The sequence below is a fragment of the Neovison vison genome, chromosome 6 (genome assembly GCF_020171115.1).
Source record: "Neovison vison isolate M4711 chromosome 6, ASM_NN_V1, whole genome shotgun sequence".
Classification (NCBI taxonomy): domain Eukaryota; kingdom Metazoa; phylum Chordata; class Mammalia; order Carnivora; family Mustelidae; genus Neogale; species Neogale vison.
In genome coordinates, this window is record NC_058096.1 from 83,864,549 (window position 1) to 83,885,627 (window position 21,079).

The 21,079-nt window shown below is 36.5% G+C and overlaps 1 protein-coding gene across 1 annotated transcript; it reads left to right on the forward strand.

The window, feature by feature from the left end:
- The first annotated feature begins 436 nt into the window (after nucleotides 1-436).
- Nucleotides 437-19,807, forward strand: LOC122910088 (serine/Arginine-related protein 53-like). The gene is made up of 4 exons (XM_044254811.1): nucleotides 437-461; nucleotides 10,588-10,694; nucleotides 18,440-18,592; nucleotides 19,257-19,807. The coding sequence occupies exons 1-4, from the start codon at nucleotides 437-439 to the stop codon at nucleotides 19,347-19,349; spliced, it is 378 nt and encodes a 125-aa protein (XP_044110746.1). The 3' UTR covers nucleotides 19,350-19,807.
- Nucleotides 19,808-21,079: the final 1,272 nt, after the last annotated feature.

Here is a 21,079-nt window from a genome sequence, read left to right on the forward strand (position 1 = left end):
ATAGTCAGTCCTGGGTGTTCGTTATATATAAAGGTTATTTGGATGCAAAGATATAAAAGATAGAAGAACCTAGTAATTGCCTTTAAGATCAGAGCACAAAGCATTAGTTTGGATTTTACAAGGCCAGCCAGCAACAAAAGAGCAGTAATTTATGAGCTCAGCGTAAAAGAATAGCATAATTGCATTAAAAATTAATGCTAATGAACACTAAAATGGGGAAGGTGGTTATGATGAAAGTTTGTATTCATCTTCTCTGGTTTGAATGATGGCTAGTGGCTTGATTAATGGCTTAATTTCTATCAATTAGCGGGGAAAAATCTCCTGCGAGACAAGGGTAAATTGAGCATTGAATTACATATCTTGCTTTTGTGTGCTAAGAAAAAAGAGCTGCGTATCTCTGATATTAGCCACAGTGACAAATGTGGTGTGCCCCGCGATGTCTGCATTAGCTCTCCTGACAGGCAAGTTGTGTGTGGTTATGGGGTGTTTAGAGATGGCTGGCAGACAGCATTCACTGCAAGTTCCGTGGAAACAGACAACTCTTCCATCTCCAGAATTTTAATTAGAGTCAATAAGAATTCTAGAATGAAAATGGACAGCAAACAGCAATTTCACATTCTGTATTCTGCCCTCTTGATCTGGTATACCTTGAATTACATTCCTTTCTTCAGTCCTGTTAAAATAAGAAATCTCCAGTAGCTTTAGCCTTGTTGGCATTATTATTTCTTACCGCTGTGTTAAAGTAGATTTGACTACTCATGTTTGTTACACTTGAAAAAGCATAAGGCAATAGTCTATGCAGTAGGTTACACAGTGATTATTGGTTTAGCCAAATGTACAGAAGCCGTTCTAGTTTTTTTTGCAACAACAGTTGCTACACAATAAATAAAGAACAGCTCTGAAGTGGTAATTTACTAGTCAGGTTGTTTTCAGGCTTAGGGGAAAGAATGCAGTTCTCTAAAAACTTATTTTTTAATATATTAATAAAGGTTTTGAGGATGTGACTTACATAATTCTTTCAAAACTTTTTCAAGTATGTAAGCTTCTAAAAATACTGTCTGTAACCTAGCTCAAGATAATGCCAGAAAACCGAGATAATATTTATGGCATCAAATAAAGCATTAAAATACAGAATAAGAACAATCCCAAGAACACTTACTATTTCTAGTAAATGGATGGGAAAGAGGGAAAAAATAATTTGTTGGCAGGTGTGGGTAAAGAATTTATTTGACAAGGAATTAATGACTTGATAACAATTACTAGGTCCCCCATTTCTACCACCAGCTAGTTATGTGACCTTGACCACGTTACTTCACCTTAGTTTCTTATCTGTACAATGAGAATAATAATAGTACTATCTCTCATAGTTATGAGAGTTAACAGAGGTAATCCATGTGTAGTGCTTTGTGCAGAGTGCCATAATGTAAGCTTCTGTTACTGCTGGGATTTTACTCCTTCTACCAGAACAGCGCATCCGGCCTTTTCAACAACCATTTAAATGAAAAATTAGCCTTTGTGACCTTCCTCTCTGGAAAGGCATTCTAGGATATTGACAGACACGTAAGTAAAATACATTTGCTTTATAATCCCATTTCTTTATAACCACACTACTACTATTTTGGGGAGTTTGTGTTACTAGACACCATTAGGAAGAGGCAGGGCCTTTCCCATCTCTTGAGATTGGAGGCTGAGGGCCATGTGTCTGGGGGAAACACTGCTCCCCCATTCAGCCTGCAGTGTTCAGTGAATCTGGGTGGATCCAGTGTCTTGGCAGCTGATAGAACTTTGGCCTTTTGTGCCTTCTCAAAGATGTGCGTAGCCCTGTCATCTCTTCCCGTCTTCCCAGGCCTGCCACACCACAGGTGATGCCATGAGGTGTGTGAGCTAAAGCCAGTATACCGGGCTGAAAAAAGGTTGCTAGCCTGAAACCATATGGCCAGAAATTGTAAAGTTTTTATGTAAACTTGTTAGGCAACTTCCATGTCTTTACTACTCTGACTAAATTAGCACTCAAGTACTATGTCTAGTCTGTCATTTATTAAGTGCTTTTAGTGTTTCCTCACCCTGGGCTAGCACACATATCTCCTACATTTTCTTGGCTTCCTTCACCTGCTTCTACTCTCTGCTGGATTCACCATGTCAGAGAGGATTTCCCTGCCCATCCCATCTGAAATAGTTCTCTTTCTCCTTTCTAGCCCTCTATGCTGCTCTGTTTTTCTTGATATTATATTGTTTATTTATGTGTTTATTATTTGTCTCTCCCATGAAGGTATAAGCTCCATGAGGAAAGAAACTCTTGTTTCTAAACCCCTGTTTGTAGAACAATGCCTAGTGCATTGAATGTGCTCCAATACTTGAAAGGAGGAAAGGAGAGTTAGAAAGGAGGGGAGGAACTAGAGAGTCAACCTCAGCTATTCCATGATGTTTATTCCCATTGCACAGAGAAGAACACTGAGACCATTACAACTTGAACCACGTGCCCAGGGTTACAGAGTAAATAGCAGAGACAGGGTTTAATCCAGATAGTCTGAGCCCAGAGCTATTAAAACTAACTGCTTAAAGACACTTAATTTTTTAAGTTACAAAAACTTCTTATAATTTGACATCCCCCCCAAGAAGTTTTATTTTTTTTAATGGTTACTTTAACATCCTTTCAGTTTTTCAACCAAAGTTTATTGACTGCTTACTAAGTAATAAAGCATATGACACTAAGTCCTGGAGTTGACACAAAAAGTTATGTTCCCTCCAGCTGGGGAAATGAAGCTTTCACTAATGAAGAGATTAGTATCAGTGCAAGGCAACATATGCTAAGAGCCAAATGAATTATGGAAGAGGCCCTTTTCTCACTGGTGGCAAAAGAAGGTAATAGGGAAGATTGAGAAGAGGTGAGAGCATTTTAGGTGAGAGGAGCTAAATGAAGTATTCTGTATGCATTTTGTTTTTAATAAAGCCTAGTTTGATACCCAGTTCACTTTCACTTATTAAAATGTTTCTCAGAAACTCTTCACTGGTACAGTCACATTAAAATTATTCCTGTTACTTAATTTGATACAGAAAGCAGTTTAATAAGATTAGTCTGTCTTGGACCTTATCCGAGAAGGGTTATTAGAAGTCTTCAGGAGCCTCATTGACATATATAACCTGGCCCATATATAACAGCTTCCAGAAGAGCAATAGACCAACCACTTTCTACTTAAAAAGTTTTCTCATCTTTCTAATTATTTGTGGGTATCAGTTCTAGGAATTTTTGCCCAAGGATCTGGGTCCTATGAACAACCTTAAAATGTTTAGGTTAAATGAATTTCTAATATATGCTCTGCATGTTTTATGAAAAAAAATATTTAAAATGTACTGTTTTGAAGGGAAAAGAATGGCTGCATTTTGTTAAAATTTTGTTCATGAGAAAGTGGTATAATAACTTTAGAATTTCAAGTAAGCTTAGTGGCTTTTTCCAGGTAGGTTTTGTTTAGAGTTTACTGAATAACTACCTTTTTTTGTTTGTTTATTGGCCAACGTCTGTTGTTTGCTTTTTTAAAAATTCTTACAACAGAACTTGAAAATGCTTTACATTTCAAAGACTGTTTTGCTTTCAGTATCGACATTTTACCATAAACGAATTTCATAGATGTACCCATTCTTAGCTAAAATTTGAGTCCATTTAAACTGAAAATAAGTTATTCTTTTGTGTTATTCGTGTATTTTTAGCAGTACTATTAGTATATAAACTTTTTTTTATTGGAAGAGTAGCATGAGTACCTCAGTAACTATGAAGCCAACTGACCCAAACTCTTTGTAACAGAAAATGTATTTTAACTTTGGGGAAATTCATAAAATATTAATATTCAGAAGGAGTCAGTTGAAGATGAGATTTTCATGTGTAAGATATCTTTCATGGAACTCCTGTTGGCTGTTATCCCATGATTACATCTTGAGTCATAGTGCCATCTGCTGTCCTCAGCTTAGCATTGCTGCCAGTTTAGAGAGTGGTTTGTGTAATCTACAAATGGACTATAGAGTAAAATTTTGCCTTTTCAGATAAAAGGTTTATATTGGACCTTACCATCTTTACTCACTAATCTTAAATTTGTGTATCATTTGATAATATTTTTTCTAATTCTGTGAAAGTTGTGTCAAATTGTGTAAAATTGTCAAATATAACTTGAAGTGGTTGGTGAGCCTAATTTGTATAATATAACATCATATAACAAATAAAATGTTTGATTTTAATTTTTTATCACAAAAGGAGCAAAATGATTTTCCGTGTGGTGAGTTAGTATTGATTGTCTTTAGTCTGTAGTGACTTTGCTTTCTGACTCCAGTATTTTTTATTTTAACATGAAATATGTATCCCTTCTACTGAAATTTTACAAACTACCTATGAAAGTCATTTTATTTACCAGTAATGTGTTTATAAAAGAGGATGAAATGCTAATAGATATCTTTCCTTCATGTTTACCATGTTAATATCTAAAACATCCTATAATTTTGATTCTCTCCGTAACATTGTTCCTTGTCTTTATTTTTACCTCACAGCTGGTGAATAAAGATACTTTGTATGCTAGGCATTCTTTCCAAGCATATAAATGATGAGTAGTTTTCATTCACATATCTCCTGTTCTTAAAATTGGTAAAGAATTTTTCAGTGACAAATTGGTATATAAAACTTAAGAACCTGAATTTAAAGCAATTTATTGTATCTTATTGATGTGTTTTATTCTGCTTCCCAAAATGACAGGATTATATTCAAGACCTATATTTGCGGACATTGATATTTAAATTTTGAGTACGAAGCCCTTTAAAACATGTTTTATGCCTGTTTTCAAACAGCATGAAGATTAGCTATTTACAAGACTAAAAATGTAACTCTCCCGTGAATTCTTCAAATTTTAAGTTAAATAACTCTCTCTTACTCTTTAATTTAAATATCACTGGTAAAATGGTTCCCACATTGAAAGGTAAAAGCTACGTTGGTTTATTTTCATATTGTAAGTCAGGCAAACTGGTTTTCTCTTATCTGCCCTGTCACTTTGTTAGGCCTGAAGTGATCTTTAAAGAAACACAAAGATAACGTTCTGGTTTTCTCTAATCTTTTTCCTTCCTTCCTTTATAATTTGTCCAATGCTGTTTTGTTAAACATACTGGCCCTTGGGCCAGCTTCTATGATAATACTTTTATTTGTATTAGGAGCTAGTTGTACGTCCATATTTGAAGCTGCAAACACTATAAGCTTTAGACATCAAGTACTATTTGTGAGCTCACCTCTGACTTTTAATACTAATGATGTGCTTTGTAAATCCAAATGAGAGAATATGTTAGAGAAAAAACCCAAAGCTTCAAATAGTTGATATATATGAAACATCATCCTGAAGTCTGAAATACTGTCTTTTGATTGGGAATTAACGATGGTAAAATAATAGTGAGATTAACTAAGACCTATACAAACAAGTGTATCTTCACATTGACAAATTAAAGTTGGATCACATAGAATGGCATCCATTATGACTTTTCTCTGCCATATTAACACTATTATACATGTAAGTAATAAAAATATCATCCACTGGAATATATATGTTCACATTAATAAATTAGCTGGGCAAAGAATCTCCTCATTTGATATGCTCAGTTAGTATATTGCATAATTAAAATGCACAGGAGCTTTTATTCTAAAGCATGTGGAGCTATTTGCTCAACCATGACAATGACAGTACTTTCTTTTATGTTGCAAATATAGTCTTCTTAATTGGGAGTGTGGGCTTTAGCAGCTCTTACTTCCAAACATTCCATGCATTATTTTTCACAGGAGAAAGGACGGGTTAGAGCTGTCAGGGACACACTTCCAGAAGACTATCTTTCCCTGAAATAAACTGGAGGTTGTATAAGTTCGTATAACTACAATTTACAATTGGCCAAAAGTTGAAACAAAGATTTTTCATAAATAGTTAATTTTTATTGAAATTATTAAACCAAATTTCTTTTCATACTCTTTGTAACACTTAGTATTTTCTGTTTAGATCTGTAGGGATACAGAAATTACTTTGATGCAAACAACTACCTTATTGTCAAACCACTTTTTATGGTTGTTTCTTAGGATATAAATCTAGTTATTGTCCAGAAAGTCTAAAATCCCCCAAATTTTTAGGTGTTTGTTGAATATACAGGAGCTCCTAATTCAGCTATGTATTCATACCAGCTTAGAGCAAGAGTTTAAACAGAGTGTGTGAATCATAATGTTACATTTTTCCTGCAGAGCCTAGCTTGTGAAAAAAAAAAAGAAAAATATGAAACAATACATTTCTTAAAGCACTACTTGGAAAAGCAAAAGACTGAGAACAACTCAAATGACGACCAATAGGGCATTGGTGGGAAAAAAAAATCATAAAGCCATAAAACAGATAACTATACAGCTGTAAAAGAGAATGGGAAAGTCTCTGTACTAGGGTGGAATGATATTAAAGACATAATGTGTAGTATGTTAATTTTATGTAAGAAAGAAGTGAATATGTATACTTATATTTTCAGAAAGAAAAAAAGGAAGGATAAAAACCAAAATCTAATAAAACTGGTTACCTATGGATTAGGGGAAGACCTGAGAGAATGGGATAGGAAAGGAAACTTAGACTTCTCTGAATGATATTTTACATTTTGACTTTGGAATCATGTGTTTTATGCAACTAAAAAATAATATTAAAGACAAGAAATAACAATTGTTGTCAAGGACATGGAGATGAAGGAACCCTTGTGTACTGTGGGAATGTTAGCTGGTGCAGCCACTCTGGAAAACAGTATGAAGTTCCTCAAAAAGTTAAAAATAGAAATACCACATGGTCCAGTAATTCCATAATTCCACTACTAGGCATTTACCCAAAGAAAACAAAAACACAAATTCAGAAAGATAATATGCACCCCTATGTCTTTTGCAGCATTATTTACAATAGCCAAGATATGGAAGCAACCTCAGTGTACGTGGATAGGCAAATGGGCAAAGATGTGGGGTGTGTACATACATATACACAGACACACTGGAATATTACACAGCCATTAAAAGGAAGAGATCTTGCCATTTGCAACAACATGGATGGACCTAGAGACTATTATGCTAAGGGAAATAAGTCAGAAAAAGGAAAATACCATATGATTTCACTTATATGTGGAATCTAAAAAAAACAAAACAAGTGAATAACAAAAAGCAGATTCAGATTTGTATTCTATAAATACAGAGAATAAACTGCCAGTTGCCAGAGGGGAGAGGGGTTGGGAGATGGGCAAAATGAGTGAAGGGAAATGAGAGGTACAGGCTTCCAGTAATGTAATGAGTAAGTCTTGAGAACAAAAGGTATAGTAAAGAGAATATAATCAATGGTATCATGATAGTATTTTATTATAATAGTAGCTACACTTGTGGTGACCATAGTATATAACATATAATAACATATGAATTACTATGTTGTATATCTGAAACTAATGTAACATTATGTGTCAACTATACTCAAATAAAAAATACTAATATTAGGGAGACCTAGGTGGCTCAGTTGGTTAAGCATCTGCCTTCAGTCTGCCTGGGGTCATGGGATCATGTCCCACATTGGGCTCTGTGCCGAGTGGGGAGCCTGCTTCTCCCTCTCCCTGCGCTTCCCCCTGCTTGTGCTCTCTCTCTTTCTCTCTGACATATAAATAAGTTAAATATTTTTAAAATTTATTAATATTAATCACAAGAACAATAAAACAGAAAGCAAGAACTCCATAAAAAATGAATTAAAATAAATTGAACCTAGCTATGTATCTTGTTGGTAGCCTAAGCACATAGAGAATTATTTCAGGTAACTCTAGAGTATACAGTTTGACATTTCATCAGTGGAATAATTCCTGACATCAAAAAGAATCATAAAGAGGGGCGCCTGGGTGGCTTAAAACCTCTGCCTTCGGCTCAGGTCATGATCTCGGGGTCCTGGGATCGAGCCCCGCATTGGGCTCTCTGCTTGGCAGGGAGCCTGCTTCCTCCTCTCTCTCTGCCTGCCTCTCTGCCTACTTGTGTTCTCTGTCTGTCAAACAAATAAATAAAATCTTTAAAAAAAAAAAGAATCATAAAGAAATTTTAAACTGTATTAATTCATCTTGTTAATAGTGATATTAATCTTTTTACTTTTAAACTAATACATACTCAACTCTCATATTAAGAGAAACAACTAAGAACGCCTGAGTGGCTCAGTGGGTTAAGTGTCTGCCTTCAGCTCAGGTCATGATCTCAGGGTCCTGGGATCGAGCCCCACATCAGGCTCTCTGCTCAGTGGGGAGTCTGCTTCCCCCTCTCTGCTTGCCTCTCTGCCTACTTATGATCTCCTTCTCTTTGTGACAAATCTTTAAAAAAAGAGAGAGAGAGAAAAAAAAAACAACTAATACTTTTGATCATATCATTAAGACTTAAGTTTTTTTTAAAGATTTTATGTATTTATTTGACACAGAGAGAGATCATAGGTAGGCAGAGCAGCAGGCAGAGAGAAGGGGAAGCAGGCTCCTTGCTGAGCAGAGAGCCCGATGCGGGACTCAATCTCAGGACCCCGAGATCATGACCCGAGCTGAAGTCAGAGGCCCAACCCACTGAGCCACTCAGTGCCCCAAGACTTAAGAGTTTTAAAGTGAGAGAAAAGACAAAGATATATAAAATCGGAGACCTTAAAAGTCCTCTAATCTTTAATTTGATTGCTAGTATCAGCATGAACTCATATCACTTTTTTTTTCTTAAAATATGCATTTCCTGTCCTACCCACTGAAAAAGCTGAGAAGCAGTGACAATCCAGGAACAGTGAACACCCCTGGTGCCCCAGTTACTGTCTTTAAATAAATATCATTTCCCACTCAAAGGAGTCCGAGCCCTTTGGAGAAATGGCTAAGTTGAGGTCTCGGGCAAGAACTGTGCAAGATGAGCCTAGAACATCTTCTCACCCCTTTACTATAAGCAGTCATATCAAAAGGATGAAGGCCCAACTTCAGGAGGTCCCCACTGCCCAAAGGTAGAATAACTGAGCAACAAAATATGAAAATGATTACATACAATAAAATATATTAAGCATATAAATATTCAAGAACTCATAATGCTTACCTCTGGATCACAATCGACAAGTAAAGGGGAAAATTAAACATTTATTCTACCTTTCCTGTACAGACTACTTCACAGTCAGTAAGGGAAGTTCTTCATAACAGAGAAATCAGAGCTAATAAATGCAGAGAGAATAATAGAATTAGAAAAATCACCCATTTGCAACATCTCATGAAATGATGGATCTAATCAACAAACATTAATGTCTGCTGAAAACAATAAGTGAGAGGTTGGTGAAGAACTTTATAATGGAGTTCAGGCCAACATCACCTTGGACCCACTGATCAATTTTAACATCCTTAAAATTGGGAGAAACACATCCCAATACAGTGTAATGAGAATTACACAACATCACCTATGATGTATCCTTGACCAAAAGAAATTGAACCTGAAGTAATCCAGCCTCTAGATCTAATTATTGGTTTACACGAAATTTGAGGAATAGAGGAACATGTTAAATGACATCATGAGAATAAAATCAGCCAGATCTAGAATGTAGAAAATTTTCAAATGTGAATAATCTATTCCCATCAATAAATAAATGGCAGTGGAAGGAACAAACTGAAGACAGTCAGTCATTAAAAGGGATTTAAGATACTTATCAACAAGGTCTAAGGTATGGACCTTGTTTGGATCCTGTTTCAAACAAACTACTTGTAAAAAAGACTTTTGTTTTGGACAATCAGTGAAAATTAAACATGAACTGTATAAGATGATATTAAGGCATTATTCATAATATTATCAGATGTGAAGATGGTATTGTAATTATATTACTGTTTGGTTTTTTTAAGTCTTTATCTGAAATTCCTACTAAATATTTAGGGGTGATACAGCATGATATCTGGAAGTTACTTTTGAGTACTCCAGGTCTACCCAAGAAAATGAAGTGAGGGGCAACTGGGTGGCTCATTGGTTAAGCATCTGCCTTCAGCTCAGGTCATGATCCCAGGGTCCTGGGATTGAGCCCCTTGTGCTCCCCACTCAGCGGAGCCCGCTTCTCCCTCTTCCTCCGCCTGCCGCTCTACTTGCGCTCTCTTTGTCAAATAAATAAAATCTTAAAAAAAAAAAAATGAAGTGAGGATGAATAAATATGAAGTAACAGAGTTCCTGACTATAGAAGCCAGGTGATAGGTGCAAATGGATTCATTGTGCTAATTCCTTTTATATGTATTTCCATGATAATTTTTTTTTAATATTTAAGGCCCTCCCCCAAGATTAGCCCAGATTAGCTTGGATCATTATAGCATTGCCTTCTCAGCAATGTGTTATTAGGTTTTAGGTGAGAGCCTTGGTGTGTAGGAATGTGATATTTGTGGATCTCAAGAGGAAAATGTTTTTTTGTTAGAGCGTAACTATAACATCTTTTCATCCAGTTAAATTCCAGAAGTCATAAAAATTACTTCATAGAAAGAAAGAAGCTTGCTTAGAATAGTGTTGTTAACAAGCTTACACACCAAAATATACTGACATTATACCCCCCTTTTTTTTTTTAGACCAAGCCACCCTGGTTGAACAAGTAAAAAGAGTAAAAGAAATTGAAGCCATTGAAAGTGATTCTTTTGTTCAGCAGACATTCAGATCAAGTAAAGAAGTCAAAAAGGTAAGTTTTCATCCAGACATTATGAATAAGCCTTTAGATTCCCACTGAGGAGATGCTTTATTAATGGATTTTACTTAAATGTAAGTGCTTCTTCTAACAGATAGATGAAGTAGGGTGAGCGAGTGTCAGCGTGTTATTGAGAGAGAAAGAATGAATCAGTGAGAAGCAGTTCAAGTTTAACTTGTAAAAATATATCTGATGCCATTTTTATTTTAAAATTCACTAAGAAGACAAAGTAAAATGTCAACAGTTCTAAAGCACTAATATGCATTTCATGAACATATAGTTTTCTTTTCAAGTGTCTGCATCGACTTTTTGAATTGACACTGCTAGAGAAAAGTTAGAAGAGAGCTTTAACAATCAGATTATTACCCAAATAGTAACACGTATCTACACTCTTTGCCCAGATGGGTATCACTTATTCAGCTCCAAAACTCAAAAGGAGTTTTGATTGGCATTTTATTTCCGTTGAATATTGCATATATTCTTTCAGTTATTATCAGGGCTGCCTTTAGGAATCTGTTCCTTTAGTCAGAAAAGGCATTTCACTGTAATCTGCATGTATTCTTTAATAACATGCATGTAATGAAGACATGGTATTATTACCACTTATTCAAAAATATTCTGTATCTGTAAATGAATTAATGACTGTAAAATATCCTGCTGACAAATTTATCTTAATTCATCTATTTTTTTTCTCTGATACTAGATATTTAAGTAGTTATAAGCCTGAAGGTATGACATACATGTTTGTAAATATCCATTCTTAGCCCCTTAAGATCAAGTTTTTCAAGATGGAGTTATCTGCTTAAGGTTCGTATTATTTCTTTTCACACGTGTTCCCAAAGTCATCCTCCACCCACATTGTCCCAATACAGATTCTGCCCACAAGTACAAGGAGATGTCTGCCTCTCACACCCTGGTTAACTCCCAAGTCCTTTTTCCCATTTACTGACCTGATAGGTAGCCAGGCAAAAATTGACCTTCTGTTTTTCTATTAGCATTTCTTTTATTGCTAGTGACATGAACATCTTTTCAGTTACAATACACATTTTAAATCTTCCTGGAGAGGTGACTTGCGCATGTGCTGCGTGCCTGGGTGCACAGCACTGGCCAGCCCTGGTCAGTCGTGGTCCCCGCCTCCATTTGTCAATTTCATTTGAACTTTTTGTAGTGTACCACCACGACTCCTAAAAAATGGTGGAACTGTAAAATGGACATCCATAAGTATAGTTGCTCATTTTATTTAATACCTTACTCTTGAATATCTTACATATTTAAAGGTCATTCATATGTCCTAGAAGAATTGTAATATTTGTTTTCTTTTTTTTTTTTGTATTTTAGTCATTATTTATTGCTACCCATTTCTAATCTCTTTTTTTTTCCAATTTATTTATTTTCAGAAAAACAGTATTCATTATTTTTTCACCACACCCAGTGCTCCATGCAAGCTGTGCCCTCTATAATACCCACCACCTGGTACCCCAACCTCCCACCCTCCCGCCACTTCAAACCCCTCAGATTGTTTTTCAGAGTCCATAGTCTCTCATGGTTCACCTCCCCTTCCAATTTACCCAAAAGCACATACCCTCCCCAATGTCCATAACCCTACCCCCCTTCTCCCAACCCCCCTCCCCCCAGCAAGTGACTCTTAATCTCACGTAATATTTGTTTTCTAAGGTTCACCCTGACTTCCCAGGTCTCAGTGGACTCACTGAAGATAAACGGCATTTTCTTTCTGTGGAAATACTTACTCCTCTCTAGTTACTATACCAGGTTTTCCACTAAACAACTTTTCCCCTTTTGATAATAATTATTAATAATAAACTTATTTGGGGGCACGTGGGTGGCTCAGTCAGTTAAGCGGCTGCTTCCAGCTCAGGTCATATCTAAGTGCCCTGGGATCGAGTCCAGGTCTGGCTCTTTGCTCAGCAAGGAGTCTGCTTCTCCCTCTACCCTTCCCTCCCACCCACTCGTGATCTCTCTCATACTCTCTCAAATAAATGAAATCTTTTTAAAAAATAATAATAAACTTATTTTTAATTCAGTTATTTTCCCTCCAAGATACTGGCAGCTCTTCCAATAGCAAGCAAATTGCTAGCGAAACCAGCAATGAGCAAGGAAATTGATCAGAAGTGTACCTGATATAGAGGAAAGAGGGTGGAACTTAGGACTCAAGGGGAGAGTTTGAATTTTAACTTGCAAACTTCCTGCCATGATTTATGGTCTTTAGCAAGTTTCTCAATCTCTTCAGTCCTCAGTTTCCAAATTCATAAAATAGAACCAAAAACACCTACTTTTTGGAGTTATTGAGGAATAAATATAATGAGTATCAAATATCTAACCTGGCTCTTGATCCAATAAATGCTTATTTTTAGATAACATACTCTAGTATCTAAATTGTTATATATCTACGTACATTCTGTAAACTAAGCATAGTGCTTAAAAACTTCTGCTGTAGGTGCTCATTCTGTCCTAAGTATCAACACCTCACCCCATTTACATTTTTTAATCTTCCCCAAGTTTCCATGCTCACCAGTAAGGCAGACCTCTTGCTGAAAAACACAGAAAATCTTTAGATCTGATTTTACCTTTAAAGTCTTTTGAAAGGTGTTAATGTAATAATATCTGTATATTTCCATTACAGAATTAATAATGTTTTCACCTCACTGCAGCCACTAGAAAAGTTTTAAAAGATTATTTCCCATAACATCTGAAGGTTACTTATCTTAAGCTAACTGACTAAATCCAAGGGAAAAAGTCTTCTTCCTAAATCTCTAACTAAACCCAGTATAGTTAAATGGCTTTCCATGGGACCAGTATAAAGGAATTTCACCTATATCTCTGATCAAAGGGATCATCATTATTAATTATTTTAATAATTAGTTTCTGTTTTAGTTTTTATTGCCAATTTGGAATTTTCTCTCACCTTCAATACAGCTTTTCTTGCACTTCTAATTCAGATGCCACCATAAGGGATAGGGAAGACTAAGATGAAATAGGGGCCTCCTGGGGCACCTGGGTGGCTCAGTTGGTTAAGCATCTGACTCTTGATTTCGGCTCAGGTCATGATCTCAGGGTCATGAAATCAAGACCCACATAGGGCTCCATGCTCATCAGGGAGTCTGAGATTCTCTCTCTCTTTCCCTCTGCCTCTCCCACCTCCCACGTGCGCTCTCTCTCTCTCTCTAAAATAAATAAATAAATCCTCTCAGTTTCAAAAGGAACATTCATGAATCTGTGTGAGAGCAACTCATCTACTGTTTCAGCTGTCTTTTTAAAGAGGTGCCCCTGAACAATAATTCACACAAAGAAATAAAATCAATTCTGGAAAGTCTTGAGCTGGCTAGTGTGATGGAGAAGCAAAAGCAGCCTAGAAATACTAATGCAGCACTGTGAGCTGGGCCACTTAAAAATGTATTTAATTAGGGGCGCCTGGGTGGCTCAGTGGGTTAAAGCCTCTGCCTTCGGCTCAGGTCATGATCTCAGGGTCCTGGGATCAAGCCCCACATCGGGCTCTGCTCAGCAGGGAGCCTGCTTCCCTTCCTCTCCCTCTGTCTGTCTCTCTGCCTGCTTGTGATCTCTGTCTTTCAAATTAATTAATTAATTAATTAATATGTATTTAATTAAAATATTTTACCAACATCTTTATTTCTTTCCTCTAAAATTAAAACCAAATAAAAATAAATCTTGGGTTTAGCCATTGGGAAGCAGTGGTCAAAAACATGAAATGTAGGGTCAGACAGATGTGGGGTCAGGTCTGATTCTGCCATTGACTGGCTGTGTGTCCTTGAACCACATGAGAACCCCATGGCTCTCTTATCTTAAAAGGAGGTAATAGCCCTGGCAGAAGTTTTTATAAGGATGAGCAAGATACTTTACATAAAACAGTTAGCCAAGTGCCTGACACTCAGGAAATAAAAGCTGTTATTACTCTTTCTCTCCCTGCTTCTGTTCCACCTCTTCCTCTTCCTGAATGCTGAGGGCTGCATTTGGCTATAGCATTCTTTTTTTTTTTTTTAAGATTTTATTCATTTATTTGACAGACAGAGATCACAGTGGGCAGAGAGGCAGGCAGAGAGAGACTGTGGGAGAAGCAGGCTCCCCGCTGAGCAGAGAGCTCAATACAGGGGCTCCATCCCAGGTGCCCCTGGCTATGGCGTTCTTAAAAGGAATTGGAGATGCAAAGATTCTCATTTTGGTTGGGTCACAGCTTGTTTTATGTAATTTTTTTTGGCTTATGGACCCTAAAATTCTCAATGGAGCCTTGGTGACCTATTGTATTACTAAGCAAATAATTAAAAAATTTACTTCACAGCTTACGTAGTAGCTTACTGGTTCAGTGTACAGACAGAAGCTTTGGGCCAGTTTGTTTCAACACAGCATTCAGAAACATTAAAACACTAACCAAATGATGTAAAACAATGTTGTAACATAGCCCCACTTTGTTTTTTATATTTAAATAATTTAAAGTGATGAAAATAATAATGGCTACCATTAATGCTAGACATTTAACATATTTATCTAAAATCCCAGTAACCTTTATTTAAAACTAAGCAAGCTAAGGCTCAACAAATTTTAGAACCCATGGTCAAAGTACTAATAAATGACAAGAAAGAACATTCACACAAAATTGATTCAGCCCCAGACCCCATGTTTGTTTTTAGTCATTCGGTGTCTCTCATAATTGTGAACTCAGTGCACGTTCCTATTACGTATAAAGAAAGCATGCATTCACTAATGGGGGAATATGCTTTAAAAAAAATGGCATTTACCTTAGTGAATGTACAACAGTCTAAAGTATTGGCCATCCAACACTGGACTTTTGTTAGTCACTGCATTTCAAAATGATCAGAAAAGCAGTGATGGGCCAACAGTGAATAAATTTACACTCAACTGTAATATAAAACAGAAGGCCAATTTATTAGTTTAGAAAATGATATCCCTTTCCAGTTTCTAAAATGTCTGTGTCTGCAATATAAGGTAGCAATTCAGGATGCCCAAGAAGCTGAATTATTTATCAGGAGATTACTTAGAAGGGAGGTAAATTATCTTGAGGACCATTTCATCCAGATCATGGGGAGATAGGGGCTATCCCTGATGCATAGCAAAGTCTAACTCTCTTGAGGACTAAGTTACTGATGACCCAGGTTTCAACATCTTTCTCTTCTAGATAGCTCTACGTACATTGGCATAAAGTTTGTATCCCTGAAAAAGGCTTCTCTATACTCACAACCTCTTCAACTGATAGTCTTCACCAGTGTGAATTCCACTAATTAAGCTAAAGAGCTGTTACCAGAAAGTGGCTATTACCAACAACATTCTAGACATTGTGTCTCTGTCAACACATATCGATTTAACAGGTTAACTCTCTGCAATCATCTCTCTCTTGTGTGAGTAGATAATCTGATAGCCTCTGCTAGATCATCAGCTTCAGGAACCAAGATGCAGTTTGTTTCCAAACTGCTGTCTCAGATAAGCTTATTGCCAGTTATTCAACCCTGAAATGGTTGTAGCTGGCAGATATCCACCTATGTTCAGAAAGAGGGTAAATAACCTTAAGCAGCAGGGTCTAACTTACTCTTTTTTCCTTGGAAGTCTGTTTTAAAACGAGTTTTCCAATCCAAACCACCAGGTGGCAGTGCTACTCAAAGCCAGATACTTGATAGTGGCTCTGTTGAGGTTTTTGTTGTTGTTGTTGTTGTTGTTGTTGTTGTTGTTGAGTTTTTTTATAGTCAAAATTTCTCCAGCAGTTATCCTCACTTAAAGAAGCAATTGATGATTCTTGTCATATATTTTTTAACTACCCATTTAAATAATAACTTCCATGCTCTGATCCTAATCTCTGAAAACTTTACCTGAAATGTGTATAAGCACTTCTGAAAGAAAATGTTAATGTACTGTAGGTAAAAACAAAATGAGATCAGTTCACTGATATAAGAGAATGTTACCTCTGCCACCTACATATGTGTGATCCACATCTTTGACAACAAGAATAACAGCACTCCACAATTCTTCGAGGCAGTTCAATACCGCCAGTCTAAGCCCCATCAAAGCACAGCTAAGACAGGCAGAATGACATGCTCCTCTATTCTCTGATTGCAGCATAGACTACCAAAAAAATGATGTCTGGACCTCATTAGAATGTTGGGCTTTACTGATCTACATCCTTGGTTTTATAAAGGGTCAGTATAATATCACACAGGCCTGTAGACCTTCTCGGCCCAGTATGTTGAAGACAGAAAAGTTTGACACCTGGTGATGGAGGTGTGGGGGAGTACTGGCTTCAAAATACTAGAAGAAAACTGCCAAATATAACGGTTATTTCTTTAAGTATCTATATGTCCCTTGTTAAAATTTACAATTATCTTTATTTTGATACCTATTTGTTAGTAATCTGTAGGTTCTATTAGCAAAATGTAATCTCCATGTGGTACAGAGAACATACCTATTTTACTCTCCCTTGTGTACCCAGTGCTTAGCAGTTAGTAACACTCAATAAATACTGAAAACATGGAATCCAGTTCTAAGATAAATCATTCTAAGAAATGATTAACTAATTCATATAGATTCCATTTTCTAGGTGTTTTTTCCCAGTGACATGTTTTACCCTTCACTCCGAGAAGTGGATATTCAGAAGTAGCTAAATTAAAAGAAAATGGTGGTTCAAAAACTACACATATAGAACCAGTGGGTGTAGAAAAAAGGTTGAGAGGTGGAATTAATCTCTCAGTCATCTTGGGTTATTTTAACTTCCGATTTCAGTTTCTCATCTAGTCCATTTCATGTTATCCCTGCAGCCTTGCTGCTAGTTAGCCACTTTCCTGGCCTTTTCCTTTCTCAGATGGGGAGGCATGGGACTTAACCCAAGAGAGCGCAACATTGCTGGTTTCTTCCAGGCAGCAGCAATGATTTACCAGTCCTCATGTCTGCAGCTCTGAGCCCAGTGCCTGGCCCCTTGTATGGCCCCTGAATGATGGAGTATCATTCAGCAATAAAATGGAATGATGTACTGATACATGCTTCAGCCTTTCATGGATGAACCTTGAAAGCATACTCAATGAAAGAAGCCAGTCACAGAAAACAAAACAAACCACCACCAACAAAAAAAATACCTAATGTATGATCTTCTGTGTCAAGTGTCCAGAATAAGCAAACCCATAGTGACAGAAAAGAGATGAGTGGTTGCGTAGGGATGGGGAGGCTGGGAGAAATGGGGATTAGCGAGTACTAATGGGTATGGGGTTTTGTGGGAGGATGATGAAAATGTTCTGAAGTTGCTTGTGGTATTGGTTGCAAAACTCTTGTGGATATGCTGAAAGCTATATGAATTGTGATATGTGAATTATATCTCACTGAGGCTTTTATTTAAAAAGCAAAAACTAAACAACCTTTGAATTTGCTTTTCACCTCTAAAGAGACCAGATGAATGCTGGAGCTTTGTTGCTTGTTTTGACTAATAGAATTTAGATTTATGAAATATGTTTTTCTATAGATAGACTCATACGTCCCAATTTCTCAAGAAAAATACACTGATTATAAAAAAATGATCAACATTGTCTCCATGTTTTTGTATTTGTGGTCTTGTTTTAAGAATTGTTTCTTATTCAGTCACCCAGGGTCTTTTTATGATTAGCAGTATCTCAAAGAGACTAAATGAACAATTGCTATTCAAAATAAAAAATATTGCTAAGGCAAAATTTTAATTCATCTTGTGATATAACTATTTCTGTATGATGTTTCAGTCCGTGGAACCTGGTGAGGTGAAGCACACAGCTGTGACATCAGGACCAGCACCAGGAGCTGCTGACCCACCCAGTAGTGAGAAAGAAATAGATCCCAGCAGCATCCCCACGGCCATCAAGTACCAAGATGACAATTCTCTGGCCCATCCAAATGTAAGATCTTTAGATCAGAACAATTTCCACTGAAGTCTAGTTGACTTAAATGAGTTTAAACTGTTGTTATTTTGTGCTGGTGACAAGAAGCCTGTTGGAAGAAATGGATTCATATGTTCCTATTGGCTAGAAATAGGCCGCTAACCCCTGTCCCTTAGAGCAGTTACATGGATTTGAAGCCAGTATGACCCAAATCATTTTGTCTGACTTTTAGAAGTGTTCTTTCTGTGCTTAACAAAAATAAGCAAAAAAAAAAAAAAAAAAAAGAAGTTTGGTTGTTTTTTAAATCTAGCATTAAAGATCTAATTCTGCCTGAGCTCTAATTGGTTCATTGAATTGAGCCTGTCATCGACGTATTTTGCTCTCTGCTCTGAAATCGTGGCATTCCACTGTGTCTCTGAGAGAGTATGTAGGAAATAAACTTCACAAAATGCACCATAAAATTGTTAGCAGACAATGTTGATATTAGTCCTTTTCTCCAGGACTTTCTGAACATTATTAATTCCAAATAGATTATCTTCAGTTGAGAAGTCACCAAAAGTTTAAATAGCATCCAAATCTTGTGCTAAAAGATGTATTCTATAAAGATAATTTATGTTGCATAAGAGCAAATCCAAATTATTGGCAAACAGTAACATTTTTTCTTTTCTTTTTCTTATTTCAGTTATTTATTGAGAAAGCTGATGCTGAGGAAAAATGGTTCAAGAGATTAATTGCCCTCCGACAAGAAAGGCTAATGGGTAGTCCTGTGGCCTGAATAATATACAGATGGTTGAATTAACAGTAACATTGGAAATTTAGGTTTTTAAATCCCAATATTAACTTTTTACTCTTAAAAAGCAGTTAGCTGATAATGTAAAAAGGTACTGTTTCATTCATTTCTCATGTAGGCTTGAATATTTGCTGATTTGAACTTAACCAAACATTGTGAATATTAAAACTAGTATAAAATTTAACAATGCATGAAAATGTCATACTGTTAATAAAAATATCAGTGGTAAAATAAATGATACACAGTAGTATTTGAGTAAAATCGGAAAATATCAAGTCATCATTTAAAGACACAATTTTGATTAATCATGCATATGTAAGAATCAAACTATATGCTATCCATGTGAGATTTCATCTTCCATGTATTATGAAACCATTTTGAGTCTTTTTTTTCACATTATTGTAAAAATTTAAGCAGAATAAAAAGCACTCTAAACAATCTAAGCAGAATGAGCATGTTAATCTTAAAGGAAAAACATATTTTTTAAAACATTTCTTGAAAATTAAATAAATTGAAAATTTATTACTTAGAGATCAGCATATACTAAGTGTTCCTTTTAAAAATATTAGCAGGTCCTGGCTCATTCTTCTAGAGCCATATGTTCATACTAGACCTCATCAGTTAACCAAATACCCATGATGGGGAAATCATTTCTGAGGAAACTGGTGAGAGCTCTCACTTCAGTCTTACCCAACTGCTAGTCCCTGCAGAGAAAGCCAGCTAATTGTAATTTTGATAAGGCTATTTGTCATTGTAGAATACCTTTCTCCAGTAGCTGAATGAAAATCAACCATGCTTTCCATACTAAACCTGCCAGAGATAAGGATTTCTAGGCCTTGCCTTACAAAACTAGTTTTCAACAGCTGACATGAATATTTCCCTTCTATTTTGTTCTGTGTCTGGTCTCACTCTAATTTGGTGTCTGTGAAGACTGTTCCTCAGAATACAGTATAAACCTGAAAAGTTTGGGGGCGAGGATTACCAATATGTAGGACAGTTTAAAGCCATCTTTGTTGTATTTCTGAAACTACTAAAACTCTAATTCCTATAAAAATTTTAAAAATAGGGGTGCCGGGGCGCCTGGGTGGCTCAGTGGGTTAAAGCCTCTGCCTTCAGCTCAGGTCATGATCCCAGGGTCCTGGGATCGAGCCCCACATCGGGCTCTCTGCTCAGCAGGGAGCCTGCTTTCTCCTCTCTCTCTCTGCCTGCCTCTCTGCCTACTGGTGATCTCTGTCTGTCAAGTAAATAAATAAAATCTTTAAAAAAAAAAAAAATAGGGGTGCCTGCATGACTCAGTTAAGCATATGCTTTCAACTCAAGTCATGATCCCAAGGTCTTGGGATCCACATCCTGTATTAGGCTCCCTGCTCAGCCTACATCTCCCTCTCCTGCTCCCCCTGCTTGTGTCTCTTCTCTCCCTGTTAAACAAACAAACAAACAAATAAATAAGTCTTTTAAAAAATAAATAAAGGGTTCCTGGGTGGCTCAGTTGGTTAAGCATCTGCCTTCAGCTCAGGTCATGATCCTGGAGTCCCACATCAGGCTCCCTGCTCAGTGGGGAGCCTACTTCTCCCTTTGCCCCTCCGGTCTCTCATGTTCTCTCTCTCTTTCTCTCTCCCAAATAAATAAATGAAATCTTTAAATAAATAAATAGATTTTTAAAATGTAAAGATCCCAGTTGCAAAAGGTATGGAAAATAAGGTGATGACAAAATA